Source organism: Electrona antarctica, assembly GCF_951216825.1.
Source record: "Electrona antarctica genome assembly, chromosome: 20".
NCBI lineage: Eukaryota > Metazoa > Chordata > Actinopteri > Myctophiformes > Myctophidae > Electrona > Electrona antarctica.
This window is the reverse complement of record NC_136801.1, coordinates 21,132,598-21,149,530: the sequence shown is the minus strand read 5'-3', so window position 1 is coordinate 21,149,530 and position 16,933 is coordinate 21,132,598. Positions and strand designations below refer to the sequence as shown.

At 41.3% G+C, this 16,933-nt stretch overlaps 1 protein-coding gene across 1 annotated transcript; it reads right to left on the bottom strand.

Moving 5' to 3' along the window:
• Positions 1-9,668: 9,668 nt before the first annotated feature.
• chchd7 (coiled-coil-helix-coiled-coil-helix domain containing 7) lies at positions 9,669-15,176 on the bottom strand. Its single transcript, XM_079490087.1, has 4 exons — positions 14,982-15,176; positions 11,999-12,043; positions 11,794-11,892; positions 9,669-10,006 (listed from the first exon to the last, which is right to left on the bottom strand). Exons 2-4 carry the CDS (start codon positions 12,035-12,037, stop codon positions 9,902-9,904), a joined length of 243 nt encoding a protein of 80 aa, XP_079346213.1. The 5' UTR covers positions 12,038-12,043; positions 14,982-15,176; the 3' UTR covers positions 9,669-9,901.
• Between the last annotated feature and the right edge of the window lie 1,757 nt (positions 15,177-16,933).

The following is a 16,933-nucleotide window of genomic DNA, read 5'->3' as shown; positions in this document are numbered from 1 at the left end:
TAGTCCAGGGGTTGGTCCTGGGACCACCACCAGTGGTCCTTGAGGGGGTTCCAGGGGGCCCCCAGTTAAATGATGGAGTTGGTAACCAAATGGACCCTTATAGATCTTTAATTCTTGAGAGCGTAAAATTAAATGAAATATACCTGTGTGGGTCCATTTGGTTTCAGTTAAATATTTTTTTGACATCTGCATTACTTAATTTACAAGAAGTCTACATAGAGAATGTAGAAGAATTGTTACTTTGATCGACGTTTGTGTGTTATCTCTCCTATAGTACCAACATCAATACAGCATGGAATTGTGGACAAAATCTTATCCAACGACAACAAATCATTCTGGGTCTGAGAGGCTAAATCTCATCAAATGGTGATGCGTGGCTCAAATGCCAAATCAATAATGGACCTTGATATGAAAAGGGTCGAAAACCACTGGTCTAGTCAGTGTAAGTGCAACAACAGTGGGAATAGTGATTTAGTGAGCATCAAAGCTTTGGTCAGCCTCAAGTCTTTTCTTTCTTTCTAATTTTGACACCAATTTTCTCTTATGAGCGTACCTGGCTGGCACAAAATCCTTTCAAATGGAGATGGGGTCCATGGCCAAATAGCCTAGCCTACATTATACTAACATATACTGTACAGTGAGTAGACTATATACAGTATATCCATGTGGGGGTCCTTGACATGTTTGAGAACTACTGGTGTGCGTCTGGTGTTACATCATCAGAGAGACAAACACCTGCATTCGTAGAACCAAAAAAAGGGTTACATTTGAGCTTCATTTGAAATAGTTCTGTTTGGCTCGGACATGTGGACTTAACTCAACCACCCTGAGGATTCCCTGGGGTCCACTCCACTCCCCAGCTAAATGAGTGATAGTTAAGGTCAAGGAACCAAATGGACCCTTATTGCAGTTATGTAGGCCTACCTCTGAGATGAAACCACATGTATGTATTTCCTTATCAGATAGTTCAATTTATACATAACAGGGGGGTCCTTGAAATATATATTGAGAATCAGTAGTGTTATCTTCCAACATTTCCGTCAAATTTCTATTTTTGCCATGGACATACAAAATGAGTAGTCAAATGAGTAGACAAACCCTATAAAATGACCATTACAGGTCTGTAATCGAGAGTGTATAAATGCCATTTGTACACTCTCAGAGTTATGGAAAATAAAATGTTTGAGAATCACTGCACCAGTGGACTCCTGTAAATCAATGTATTCGGAAGAAAACCTGCAGACTTGACATTCAGTAATTGGGTGTTATGGTTAAAATAGGAACATTGGTGTGTAAAATCTAAATAAATCTAAAATATGCCACAGCAGCCACAGTCAAATCTGTCCGTGTATGGACACATTGATCATACACCCCCTACAGTGGTGTAAAGTAACTATAAGATTTAAGGTATTTATACTTTACTTGAGTATTTCCTATTTCCAATATAGACTGTGTTTACTTCTACTCCACTACATCTCAGAGACAAACGTACTATTTTTTTGTATACATTTGAAAACTCAAATGGGCATTCTGCATAATGAGTGGGCTACTTTTACTTTTGGTACTTTAAATAGGCCTACATCTTCTTGATGGCAATACTTTTGTACTAAAACTCAAGTACATTTTGAATTCCATACTTTCACTTGTAACAGCGTATAAAAGGCCTATTAGCGTTTGATACTTTTACTTAAGTAAAGTGAGTAGGCCTATAGGCTGGTATTGAACTGTACTGTGCGTTTTTCTGCAAACTGTTGTATAACGCATTCAATCAATCAATCCTTACCTGGTACCACTTGAGCAGAGCCCAGCAGAGGACATAGGCCGCCAGGGTGAATTTAGCGGTCCTGTAGCGCTCCGGTAAGCAGGTCAGATACATGAGGAGCTCCGAGCGTCCCTCCGTGCTGCTGTGATGGTCCGCCGATCCACCACGGCTCTCCTCGGACGGCGAGGTCCGATGATGATGTCCACTGCCCGGCGCAATGTCACTGCCATCATCCATGTCTCAGTCTGTTCCCCTTATGATGCAGAGGGGGGGATAACTTTATCTACAACTTCAAAATCCTTATTCCAGAGTCCAGGCGCGTTGTATCGCCTCGCATCATGGCACTTCGTTCTGACTCACACTACACACACACTACTAGGCTACACATACTTTAAAAGTTAAGTAAGTGCGTTCCTGGGCTGTCAGCATGGGTCTATTCTGAAAGTGATAGACAATAGATTCTCCGACGCAGCCTATTACTTCTCCAATCATCCAATGTAGTTATGTGTGCGCTCCTCGATCCGTGCCACGCCGGGATGAATGATGCATGTATATTTTGCAAGTAGCGCACTCACTGTTGTTGCCCGCTGGACAGTCGCTGCGTGCTGCTGCTGCGATGTGTGTGTGTGTATGTGTGTCCGCGCGTGCGTGCGCGCGCCACCAGACTGTAATTAACATGTCAAGTCAGTAGAAGAAGTCAAGCTAGTTATCTCTCTCGCTTCCTGCTGTAATTTCATTTTTCAAAGTAAAACTCGGTGGTGGAAAAAGTACTCAAAGTTTTTTACTTGAGTAAAAGTATCAACACTGCAATGTAGAGCTACTCTGTTAAGTAAAAGTCCGAAATTCGAAACGCGCGTGATTTATTGCCTATTTCCCTCCATTTTTGCTTTCATTTTCCTAAAAATATGAATCGAGTGTCTTTACTGACCTTTGCTGCTCTGTCAGTCTGTTTACCAAAAAAACAGACGTAAAAAAACCGCATTCAGGGAGGTCTGTCTGCTTCCTTTTCATTTTACCAACTAAACTAAAGCACAAGTAAACTAAAACAACTCCAAAAACGACTGCCACTTGCTTGAAAAAGAAAACGCGCCACACTGTGACCTTAATTGCTAATCAACAACAACAATGCACCTGTCTGACCCCCTAGGACCTGGGAATATACCGGGGAAGTGTGTGGAGCATATAATAATACCTTGTGATTGAAAAGTTATAATTTTGTTCAAATTTGCATTTGTAGTACTGTAATTTATTAACACAATAATCAACGCAGACAAAGAGACATTCATGGATTTATTTGTATAAGTATATACAGGCCCTACATGTCTGTTTAACCCAACACCACCCTATAGTGCAAATAATTATGCCCAAAATGAAGTCTACCATCTAATTTGGTGATTTGAAGATAAAGAGCCTTTGTCAAATAATTCTTTGGCAAAAGAATAAAGCCATGATAGCTCGATGTTCTTTATTTCATATGCTCTGCTTCCACCTAGTGGTCTTAATACATTACTACTACACACTGCAACTGATGAGAACTGGGGGTTTCCTGAACTTTAACTTGAAGTTTTTTATAATGTCAAAACTGACTTTGCATGAAATGAAATGAAATGAAATGATTACTATATTTACCCAGGGTATCTGGGCTAAGCTCAAGAACTTGTTTCCAGCCAGGCCCTGCTCATAGAACACATTTCATCGTAGTGGTTCAATGCCTTGTTCAAGGGCACTTCAGCGGTGGTAATTTTAACGTGTCGGACCGCTGAATCGAACTGGCGACCTTCCGGTATCAAGACCGCTCCGCTATCCTTTCGGCCACCGCTGCCACTATTAACATCGTTTCCATTAACCATTCCATTTGCCAAAAGTTGCATATCGTATACCTCCCCATAGCATTAAAACAACTAAGTGCAATTTATATCATGTATTCATTTATTTTAGCTTTTTGTTATATATGGTACCATACATATAGGCCTACGTGTTTTGTCATATGATGAATAGAAAAAAAACAAAAAACATAGCCAATTTCAAAGCTCACAACGCATGTGAGTATTAGGCCTATTATTGCGACTGAAGGTGGCACTTAACTATGGAATCGAGCATTTCCCGTCAGTTAGTGTGTCGGGCACCATATATGGTGCCCAGGTCTCGTGACATCATGTGATATCATCAGGGATGGAGATGTGGAGACCCTGATGTCATAGTAAATGCGACCTGCTGTCGCAGTTAAGCCCATATATGGAGATCCCTGATGTCATCACTATTGGCCAGCAACTCTACATCTGACCTCAAATCTCAAACCCTTAGATCTCCATAGGCAGATAGGCTATATGGATAAATATATTTCAGAACCTGTTCTGACATTCCATATGTTGATCCTTCCCCATCCATAATGGGCCTGCCCCAAAGTTATTAGTGCAGCCGCGCCCGGCAGCCGGCAAAAACTAGAGATCTCAACAGGCCCACCTGTCCATTCAAACTCTAGACGGGCCTGCCCCAAAGTTATTAGTGTAGACGCGCCCGGCAGCCGGCGAAAACTACCCTGTACACTCAAGAGAATGTCCCCACTACCACCCTTAGATCTCCATATACTGTATGGAGCTGACCTGTTCTGACATTCCATATGTTGATCTGACCTCATCAAACCCTGTACACTCAAGACATGCTCCTTATGAACGTGTGCCTCAGTCATGTTGCAGGCCCTTGATGTGATCCATGGTCAGGCAATGCCATTTTGATTGTTTACTGTCTTAGTATACATGTGATACGGTTGATGATGATTGGTCGTGTAAACGAATTTTACATTTTAATTTGTTTTATTTTTCTTTGTTTATCTTGTCTATCCTTATCCTTATATTATGTTTTTGCGCTCATGCATAATGTCCATATATTCTGTTGTTTGTGTTTGTTTTTTCTGTCTATTTGTAAAAAATCCAAATAAAGTGCTGATCCAAAAAAAGAAAAGAAAGAAAAGACATGCTCCTTATATGGCCAGTACAGAATTAATTCCATGTTGATCTGACCGCCCATGCCAAAGCGCCACCGCTCGCCCAGCAGTCTGCCGTAAACGAGGTGGATGCGTGGACGCGGATGCGTGGACGCCCTCAGGCGTCTTACTGGTTATGATTATGATTATTAGCTTATTCATTTTCACCTATAATTACATGCCCAAAACAATCATTACTTTTATGGTAGGTTTTCATCATCTTAAATTACATTGGTCGTTACTAATACAAAAACAAAGGACTGAGACTGAAATTATTAACATTTTATTTACAACTGAAACTGACCTCCCGCACACCGGGGGGGAAATAAAACACTCACTGTAGATTTACTGAAAACTGTACAGTAAGTTACTACAGTAGTGGTAACATACTACTTTATGTTTGGGAAACTTAAACCCTTGCGTGGGGCGAGAGAGCACAACACTACGTGTTGCTGTGAGCTTGTAGACAATTATATTGGTGATTGTGTGAAGATATTTAGTGCAGCCCGTGGGAACCATGGTTGGAAACGGAAGAAAACTATGGAGGAGGAAAAAAGACTTTTGTAGCTAATGAAACGTAGCTTACGTCATGTTATCGGCGAAGGCCGCGCGCTATCAGTAAAGTAGATATCATTCAGAGGTGTTAGGACTGTGGTTCTCAACCTGTGGGTAGGGACCCCCAGGGGCAGTCCCCACATTTTGTTTTTTTGGGGGGGGGTCCCCAGATGACATTGAAGTGACAAGGACCTTTAAGGACCTTTTCAATTACACTGTCTGGCATGCATACACAAAATGGGGAAGTGTGTGTGCACTGTGCACTCAACAAACTCCATGCAGGTCCTCCATGGTAACATACACCACCTGGAAACGGAGATACAGCAACAACATGACTGATGTGAACATCATGACATGAATAGGCAATAAAAGTAACACATATACAGAACTATGGGGAAATAAAAAGCTCTGAACTTGTTGGTAGTTAAAAAGTAGTTCTCAACTCGCAAGCTTTTCAGGCTGCGACCCCCCCAAAAATAATCATATTTACAAAATGTTTGCCTCTTTCTTATATTATTTGACAATTTGGCGAATGTTTGTTACCAGTTCTTTTCTAGGTATTAAAAATGTCTTAAAAGTCAATAAATTGTCACTTCACTTCATTTTAAACAGAAGAGGATGAGCTCACTATAAAAAGGGAGACATTTCTCTGGATATGTCTACCTAGCCCCCTAATAAAAAGTCAGTTAAAACCATTATAACGTTAAAAAAACGTGACTACTGACTAGTACTTAAGACTGTCCACTTCATCGTCATAATTAGCTCCGCAATGCTGTATATACGGTAATACCACTATCAACATGCATGTGTGGCAACATACTGCGATTTGTTCTTTCTTTCTTTGGTGTGTCTGCTTTTGATGAATTGAGTATGAAGGACTTAATTGAAACAAGCCATTGGCTTTCTTGGGTTTAAATACTCTTAGCAAACCTGGTATTGAACTGTACTTAGCTTACCTGTGATTTTGTTTTCCTGCAAACTGTTAATGTTCAATGTCTGTCTGTCTGTCTGTCTGTCTGTCTGTCTGTACCTCATCAACCTTGATGTTTTGTGAGCCCATGCTGACCTGTAAATGACAGGGATCAGGGTAGTCACACAGATTATCTGGGAATGCAGAGCGGATCAACTCCTTCAACTCCGCAGGGTAAACGTACGTGGGCTTGCCAGCGTGCACCTCCGTGACACCAACGCCGCGAAGCACCTACACAGCATAACACAACGAAAACCACTTTAAGGCTTTACTTAAATATTATTATATTATTATTAAATATTATTAATATTATTTTACTTTAAAATAAATAAAGATGAAGATCGGCAAGGCGTAGAGGGGACTGTAGACCCCATGGGGGTATAGTTTAGGGACGCTTAGGGTCCCTTAGCCAGTCAATCAATAAAGCACATCACCATCATCAGTGTCTCACATTCATCACTCTTTCTCTCTCACCAACAACACAACATAGAAAAGCTGTATATTTTATTGGGGGTTACTGACCAGCTTCCGCTGGATGATTCTGTAGGCTTTCTTGCGTCGGGCGTGGTCAGTCCTCAGACGGCTGGCAGCATGAAGCACCGATGCAATCCACACAGGTAATCTGATTACATTACAAATACAGCATGAGACGATGCAATCCACACAGGTAATCTGAGACACATTACATTACAAATACAGCATGATACGATTCTATCCACATCCACACTGTGTTGTGTTACACATGTTAACCCCTTAAACCATATATACTGTTGACCAGAATCCTGCAGGGATCTATCCTTGACTGTCTGCTGATCGTCATCCTTTTCCCCTTGTCCACCAAATCTCTTGGCGAAAACAGCCGGTCTTCAAACTCAGATCTGCTATTTTCACCCAATGTTTGCCCCTCGAAACAGAGACGATAGTGTTACAGGCGTTGACACTACAGGTTGCCCACCTGCCCTGGCAGGTAAATAAATCTTTCGGGCAGGTGGTGTTTGCTTTCAGGTTGTTTAACTATAATGTGCTTTTTCAATAAAAAAATATAAAACAAATGTGAACCCATAGTCACATTCATAGCTAGCTAGGTATTTGGCATACAAATTGAGTTATGATTTTTTTTTTCACAGACCCAAAAAGTAAAATAAATAAGTATTAAATTGAACGGTAATTCAAATTTTACCTATCATTTTATAATGTACAATGTACTTTTCGGGCAAGTAGGCATGACCTTTGGGCAAGTAGAACATGACCTGAAAATTGCCCAAGGGGCAAGTGCCTCTGAGACCTTAGTGTCAACCCCTGTGTTCACGTGGTTCAATTAACTTTGAGTTCTACGGAGGAACGCAATTATTTCAAGATATTCTTTATAGCGTTTAACCTACCCAAATGAATGACAGAGATCAATAAAGGCATCCATGGTTAAAGTTGAGGGCAGGCAATGGCAGGGTCTACTACAGGGGTCAAATCATAGATGAAACATTAGTTAGGGCATACATGAACATCCTAGGAAAAACTATAAATAAATAAGTCATGTTGCCCAAAGATGCAAATAACAGTCAGAAGGACGACACATATGGTAGCCTATAGTGTGTATATATACTATATATAATATAGCCTTATTAGCCTATTATGTTAAAGAATAAGCTGCAGTGCATGTTGTGTTGTACAAATGGATACAGGTCGAGAGGGAAACTCCAAAATGTAAACTAATAAAGAATAAACAGGGGCGTGCCCAGACAGTGCTAAAGCACCTGCCCCATACCCTCTGGACAGCAATGTACCCTTTTGAAAGTTAGTTTTTTGTACAGTTTGTTCGTTTTGTTTTTGTTTTTGTACAGTGGTGACATCGACCAATTCTGGATTAAAATGTAAAAGCTGCCAAATATTTATCAGATTATCAGACCTAAAACCTTTTCTCTTCAACGTTTTGTTTATCCACAGGTGTTGTGGCCATTTGTAAATTCAAGAGTAGGCCTATTTAGCCTGCGCACACACACGAAATTGTATCAGAGAATAATTTAGAACTGTGACAGCTGCTTCACGTTTGTAGGACAAACTCACACTCACCATAAAGCCAAGATAGCCTAATTTTAGTGAAATAATAAATTGCAATTACCTTAAACAGGGAGAATCTTTTAGGCCTACACATGTGAACTTCTGAGGATAATTGATCATGCTAGCAGAGAAGGTTCATTACATACTTCCTGTTAGTTTAAATTACAAACTCTAGTAGTAACATCTACAGTAAAGCTACAGTATGTAGGCCTACCTAAAAAAAAATCATACTTTTTAGATACCATTCTTACCAGGTGGGGGTGCATGACGTGAGAACTGTATTTCCGTGAGTGCTGCTGGTAGTCTCTCCACATGGTGGTGCTAAAACCGTAGGTTGCAATTTGTAGACAGCTGTGGTAAACTATCTAATCTCACATAACACATTACACGTGCTGGTCTTGGAATTAGCAGGCTAGCTATGGGACGGTAAAGGTAAACATGTGCTGGTCTTGGAATTAGCAGGCTAGCTATGGGACGGTAAAGGTAAACTGTACATTTGTTAAAAACAAATGTACATTTGTTGTGATAGGCTATCCGATCCTAGTGACTGCTGTCAAAACCTTTTTAAAAAGAACAAGGCCCAGAAGAACCGCAGGAAAGAAAAACGTTAGGCTTAATAGGCTACAGTGATGTCACCTTTCACCTTGTCCAGGGCACATCCCTCTACGGGGTCATCCGTCATCCCTAGCTCTGGTCCATAGCTCTAATGTGCAACGCATTAGAGCTATGGATCAGAGCTACCGTCATCCCTATGTTCCCGAGGTTCTATGTTCCCCACTTACTTTAGGGTTAGGTTCTACTAGGGAAATAGTGGTTCCTGCGGGAAGCCAACCACTGGAGACACTGGACTAGACCACTGGAGAATAATACATAACGAAATGACAGGAGTGGAGTGCCTCTACTGTACGTCTAGAAAAATGAAAACTAAAATACAGCATTCTAGATTAATAACTTCATAATTCATATTAAGTGCCAAAAATGGTTAACATGAGACCATCATGGCCTGTAAATGTAAAAGTGCTACGTACACTACCCCAATTAATTTTGTTCAGTTGTTTCACACACGACAGTAGACTCAAATATACACACACACACACAATAGAATCGTTCCTCAGAGTAAAGTAAAATCGTAAATTGCAGGCAGGCATTATAAGCAAGTGGGAACTGGGTTTTATTTGGGCAAGACAATTCCATAACCCACGGAAATCTGGAAAGCATCTGTGTCATTTTAGCTTTTTACAGTTGATATGTAGATATAGATAGAGATAGGTCTTCTACCACTGCGGCTGCGCTCTCTGACCACTCTGGTGCGTTATCCAAATGACTGGTCGCACTCAGAAATATAAGAGTCCACATTTTATTGTTCCATATGCTTCACATTCAGAAGACGACAGACGTATCAGCTACCCAGCCTTTAAAGTGCTGCGAGACAACTCTGGCATTGCAGTGCATGAACAACAAGTAAATGCAATGTTGTAGGGGTTACAACATTTTGGCAACCTTTGTCAAAAAGAAATCTCCTGGCCTTGCCAGTCCTCAATGAGTGTCATTTTGGATCATGTATTGTGTCCACTGTTCAGTATGGCTTTCCTCCCATGGCAGAAAGCATCTCCTTCCTTTCCTCTGCAGTGGGCATATCCGGTCTTACACCATTTCTTCTTCTGTCCATCATTACGTTATGCTACATGCACACAAACACAAAGAGGTTATTATTTCCCTAGGATTTGAAAGTACATCACTCCCGAGTCCCGACCCCTGCTGTTTGTGCAAGGAAGCAAACAACAAATATTGCTCGAAACAAATGCTCTACACAAAATTGTGCGAGTAGAGGCAACAGTCTGTTTCGAGAGACTATAGGTACTATTACAACAACACTGATATTCATAGAGCACCAAAGTATGACTTCAATTTCGCTAGAGTGTTCCACAGGTTTGTGTATTTTTATAGTCCCCATAGGGGGATCTTAAGGCTCATTCATAGTCTGGATTTTCGGTGGTGAGGTGACCACCGAACTACAACATGACGTCACGAGCCGCGGTGAAGAGCAAACCACAGCCACCGCTCCAGCCCTTCTCTCTGTTTTTACTCACCACCGCTCAACGTTATTTCAGCTCCGGTGGTCACCTCACCACCGGAGCGGTGGTCACCTCACCACCGAAAATCCAGACTATGAATGAGCCTTTAGATCGCCTCATATAAGAACTGTTTGAAAAATAAAAAAAATCATCCCAGTGGTTTCACTCATATGGATATGAAGAATCAACTGACTGTGAGAAAACGCTAGTGTTACTGCTGCCGAATTAGTTACATTTTCGCTAGACTGTATCAAATATGAGTGTCGTAAATGATACAGAGACACCTCTGACAATATTGCAGAGATAGTTTGTTTATTTTTGGACCACAATTCTTATATAAGACGATTTTAAGATGACCAAATGTTATTCTCCATAGATAAATTACTTCCGCAAATCAGGGGATGAGCGAGTGACGTCTTTTGCACTTTGGCACTCTATTTTAATATGATCCTAAATTAGAGAAGAATAAACTGACATTCTTGCCTCTGATGTACTTTGGTACAGTATTTAAATGCATGTAAACATTTGCCTGATGAAGACCTACAAGGTCGTAATGTTGCACCATTAATACAATTGTTTGGGAGCTGAAGACATGCTGACTGATAGAATCCAAATGACTGAAATCAGTCGTGGCGACGAAAAAAATCTATTTTCACTATGAATATCTAAACCAATATTGCACTTAAATGAACAAATAAGGTATCTAGACCTATGCGTTGAGGGTCAAGGATCATAATGAACCCATTATTAAAGTGAGAACATTTTTCTCTCTTTTTCTTTTTACCAATTATGCCAACTTTTTTTAGCCATCTGCAAAATAATTAGCTTTCTTCACCAATGTATTCATAAAGGTGGCTGCTAACACCTCAATTAGTTCCAACACAACTCCTCTGTAAAACTTTGTGGGAGCCAATCAAAGTTGAGAAGGTTTGGTGTGAAAAACATAAATTGGCCAATATGAGCTTGTGCAATCCAATGAGCTATGCAAGGACATCTACCTACGTCATCATTGGTGTGGGGAACAAGAAACGGATACTCAGTGCATGCACTTGACAGCCACCTCTTTTCTATGGGAAAAAAAGCATGTTAACCTCCCCTTGTGGTCAGGCGACTCTGGCCTGTCTAAAACCTTTTTCAACAGATTTCCCCCTTTGTTTTAGCGGTTGCGTGTATATGTTTAGAGTACCAACAGGTGAGAAAGTGGCGCTGTTGAGCTTCACAATGTGCACAGATGCATGATGGGAAGCTGAGTTTTTAGTGTAACACCAGTCTTTTTCAGCATGTCTGTCGAATGTACAGGAGTCCAGTATAACAATTACAGTATAGTTCCACCGCTCACTTCACACATGTGTGATTTTTAAATTAATATTGATTAAGAAAATAGGACACTCACCCAATATTTTCTACAGTTCCTGTATCTTATGAAATATGCTGAACACATACTCTTGTCATAATTGTAGTAATTCAAGCATTTCTGAGACGCATCACTCTCCTAGAAAAGATAGTAAAGTAAAAATTAGTAATTGAATTTACTTGAAACATCTTAACTCATGTAGCAATAGACATATTGGGAAATATTTCTTTGCAAATCGGCTTACTTCAATGCATGGGTTTATGTCTTCATTCCGAAATGCCATTTGGATCTGTATACAGAGATGGATGTGTTAAAAGGTTCACTAGTTCTACAAAGCGTTACCCCTGGACATGATGTACAAGTACATCCCCTGGATATGACGCTAGTTATGTCGCAGGGATTTACCACAGTCCAACCCTTGATGCTGAGTGCCAAGCACGGAGACATTGGGGCCAATTTTTCCAGAGTCTTTGGTATGACCCGGCTGGGGTTCGAACCCCAACCTGAGAGGAAGAAAAACTGCACAAGCGGAAAAACCTGCTGCAACACTCAAATGGAAGAAATAGCATTGTTGTTTCCAATCGAACCCCGACCTCCCAGTCTCAGGACGGACACTCTACAACAAGGCCACTGAACTGGTTTCTATCCTTTATACCACAGATTATCGGCCACTAGAGCAGTATGGTGGTGTTTACCTGCAGAAAAACATTGCCCTCTTGCTGTATTTTGGCATTTTATTTTGGTAGACACTCAGGGATGTACAGTATAGACTCAGGAAATAGTTATGTAAACACATGGCAAAGTTGTTTTTTACGGTATGGCTTTAAGGTTTTCCTGACTAGTTTTAAGCCCAAGCTGCAGCAGTGCAAACTGGCCCAAGTCGGCCCACCTGTTTTATGTGAAGTCTATATTTCTATTCCCATTTTATTTTCCTTTGCCTATTTTGTTCTCATTTAATAAGGTTTTAAAAATATGAGGCAATGTTATCATGTAGCTCTTAGCAACGACAATGTGACAATAAGGACAACATACTTTCAGTGGGTTTTTGATTGATTGATTGAAGTATTTATTAACAGTTTGCAGAATTACAGTACATTTCAAGCACAACTCAATACAAAAACTGTTAACAGTGAGTGGACGCCCAATAAAGCACTACACTTGTTTACAAGAGGGTCCACCTTGTTCAATTCATCATAACATTTAGAGACATGTACAAATATACACTTCTATATAGCCAAAGAACAGGAAATTAAAGGAGGTAAAAAGGGAAAAGAAAACATATACAGTGAGGGGAAAAAGGGGTGGGTGGGGGATTCAGATTTTATGGGGGCCAGTTTTGAATTGCAGCCGTCCATAGGTGCCCTTTGAGAGCGGTTTTGAAGGAGTCAAGGGATTTGCATGTCTTAATGACTGTTGGTAGGGCGTTCCACATTTTGGTGGCATAGGAGCGAAAAGAATTGCCGAATCTGGGTTGCACATGGTTTGTTGAACTCCCTCTGGTGTTGTGGGTGTGGACTTCGTTGACATTAAGGAAGTATTTAGACAGGTACATGGGTATGGTGGTGGTGTAGCGAATCTTGTGGACCAGACTCATTACAAGATGCTGTACTCTGCCGTCAACCTAGCTCCTTTCGGAACCCTACTAAAGTTTCTGACATTTTGATGACTTTATGTAGGGTTCCTTCTCACCGGATTCAAGCGACATGGGATGCAATCTGATTTCCCCTGACTTAGCCCTGTGCTGCGGTGTGGGTGTCACGCTGACATATTCCAAACGAAGCATATGGACGCTATAGGATACAACGAACCCTCTCACCCCCCCCCCCGAACGGCACAGAAGCCGTTAAGTATTTTTAATGTTTGTACGACCGTTTTGCCAGCTCTGAAATTCTCTCTTCGGTCCCTCCTTGTTGACATCTCGGTTGGCTAGCTGCGCCTACGAGGCGCGTAGGGAGGCGCTGCTAGCCAACCGAGATGCCGAGAGGCGGTACAATGGGATGTCAACAAGAGAGAATTTCAGAGCTGCCAAAATGGTCGTACAAACATTAAAAATACTTAACGGCTTCTGAGCCGTTCGCGGGGGGGGTCAGATGGTTCGTTGTCTCCTATAGCGTTCATATGCTTCGTTTGGAATATGTCAGCGTGACACCCACACCGCAGCACAGGGCTAAGTCAGGGAAAGTCAGATTGCGTCCCATGTCGCTTGAATCCGGTGAGACCGGACCCTACGTCGTAGGGGTCCAAAGGAGCTCAACCCGGGGGGTCCGGAGACGGGCTACCGTCAACCCTAAGCCAAGGGTACGGTTGGTGTTGCAACTCTAGATTCATCAACATTAAAAATAGAATCTAGAGTTGCTTGCGCCCTAATCCTATATAGTAGCCTATCAAACAACTTTCATAGAGAACATTTTGATAAAGCCTTGTCCCAAATGTATAAATGAATAAAGCATTGCTTATCAAATAAGCACTTTTCAGAAAAAGTTACCAATGATGCACATAACTTGAAATGATTATCCGTAGATACAATTTATGATTTAGGCATTTAGCAGACGCTCTTAATGAAACAAAATGTTTTGCCTTCTCTCTTGTTCACAATTCAATGTGTACATTATGTGTACTGTACATTTGCTAAACAAAATGTACAAAGTATTAATATAATCACTCGGATCAAAAAACGCAGCCATAAATATGAAGCTGACAGTCCCCCCAATATATATATACACACACACACACACACACACGAGAATACAGTGATCCATATTAATATAGATCTGGTACAAGAAGAATAGTTAGGAAAGCTCTTTGCTACTTCCAGTGACACACAACCCTGTAGCAGCTAAGCCCATATCTACAACCACTATTGCTGTAGGCTAATAATAATAAACATAAACAATTGTGATTGTGTTTCGTTGACCTTCATCGACGATTTCAAATGCACCGTGGGGCTAACGAAGACTGTTATAAGTTTTAAATAACTGCCATGACTGAATTGAGGCTAATGACACAATGCAGATAATAATAGGTAGCCTATGCATGTATTCATACCTTTGCAATTCCCAGTCTATTCAGATCAGAAGTAGGCTAATTAGTGGACGGTGTGTATAGGGCAGGCTATACTGAAGGTTATTATCCAACCTGATGACAGAACGGCGTGTTACGCGTACATCAACAACAGACCACCACATGCTACAATAAATTCACTCACTATACTGCACTCACTGACTTACCTTTTATGCCTAGAAAGGTTGCTTCGTTTTTGAGAAACCCTACAGCGTACTACCATTGCTTTAGCTACCTGCTACACAACATCGCATACACTGTAGTAGCACTACCAGCACTGGTTATTAATGCTAGTTTGTACAACTGCCTACTAGCAGTGCCTCTGCAGTCTGCCTACCCACCATATTGGTTACATCGATATGTGTGACCTACCGGATCAGGCAACTCCAGAGGTCGCCTGGCTAACGCTACAGCTTAAAGGGGTATTTCACTTTAAAACGTTTGCGGGGTCATTTGAACGTTTACCTAGGCTTTTTGTGTGGACCCCAGAGAGCAGACAGTTTTAAAGTTGCTTGATTCAATATTTTGATAGGCCTATTGATATTCATTTTTATCAGGCACGCACCCTTCCTATTATATAAACACGTAACTTCAAACTCAGTTTTAACTACCTGTATGTTAAGCCGCAACCAGCGAAAACTAAAGCTCTCAACAGGCCCGAAAATGAAGGCCTACCGGCTACCTGAGCCCTAACTGGGCTAGGCAGAGGCCCCAGCTGGCCTTACTAATTATCACACATTTTACGCCCTACCCGGCCCGAAAACGTTAATTAAAAATAAAGGAAAAATAAGGTCCATATATGGGCATTCCAAGACATAGGCGCCGGAGGGGGGATAAGAAGGGTCTATATGTCCCCGCACTATTGGGAGATGACTGGACTAGGAGGATTAAAGGGACATACACATCAAACCACCCGAGTAACCACATTATACCACTAACCAACTCAGAAATGACATATACATACATATAGACATATACATATATATAGACATATGAGCATATGACGTGATGAATATATGTACCAATGCCAAGGTATAATTGGTTATCGATGGTGACGTAACGATGACATGTTTCAGTGTCGGGTGGACTAAAGGTAATGCCCCTTGTATACATGTACTGTATGTAATCTGACACCACTGCCATAACAGGCATAAGTAATCATTACCATACTTCAAAATACTACTTTTTTTCCTCCAAAAGCAAGGTACGTAGCAAATAGCTAAACCTAATAATTCAATATTGCAAACGTTCTTTCACAGAGAGGCTGAGATTTGAAAGTTTGTAGCGGTCTACAGTACTTGCACGCTCTGCTTGCGCTAGTGCCTACTTGTGTGCAACAAGCAAGTAGGCACTCGACAGAGTGCAGTTCTAGTTTATTTATTTTTCCCGACATGGGTGCTGGTCAACACCGTTCCCATTTTGTTGTGCAATCGCGTAATTGTCGTATTGGCTGCATGCTTGCCTGTCGCTGCAATGACCATTCAGCAGTTGCTCTCTCAAGGCGTCAGTAATACACAACAATCATCGTTCTTTGTATGTTGGCTGTAGTATAGGTGTGAAAACAGCAGGGGCTCAGCCTCTGGGCTTATTTCCCTGTCAGTTAAAGTGAAAGCCGAGAGCGCCCAAAACGCATCAAACCTCCATGGACTCAATGGTGTGAGTATTCATTGTCGGCTCCACTCGGATCTCAGAACCAATTTCAGGGGTCCATTAAGGCTCATTCATAGTCTGGATTTTTGGTGGTGAGGTGACCACCGCTCCGAAATAACGTTGAGCGGTGGTTAATAAAAACAGAGAAAAGGGCTGGGACTGGGGGCTGGGGCTGGGGGTGGTTTGCTCTTCACCGCGGCTCGTGACGTCATGTTGTAGCTCGGTGGTCACCTCACCACCGAAACTCCATACTATAATAACGCTTTAGGGTTCAAGTCCATCATTTTTAACCTGTGAAGAGCTCTATGTGTATCTACTAATTTATTATCTATATGTCCATTAGGCTGATTGCTTATCAGTTATAAAAAATGCTTTATTATTGCTTATGTCCATTCTGACTTCCTTATTACTAAGTGATGTTTATGCAATCCAATATTTCATGTAGGCTAGGTCTACTTTCACGAGTAAG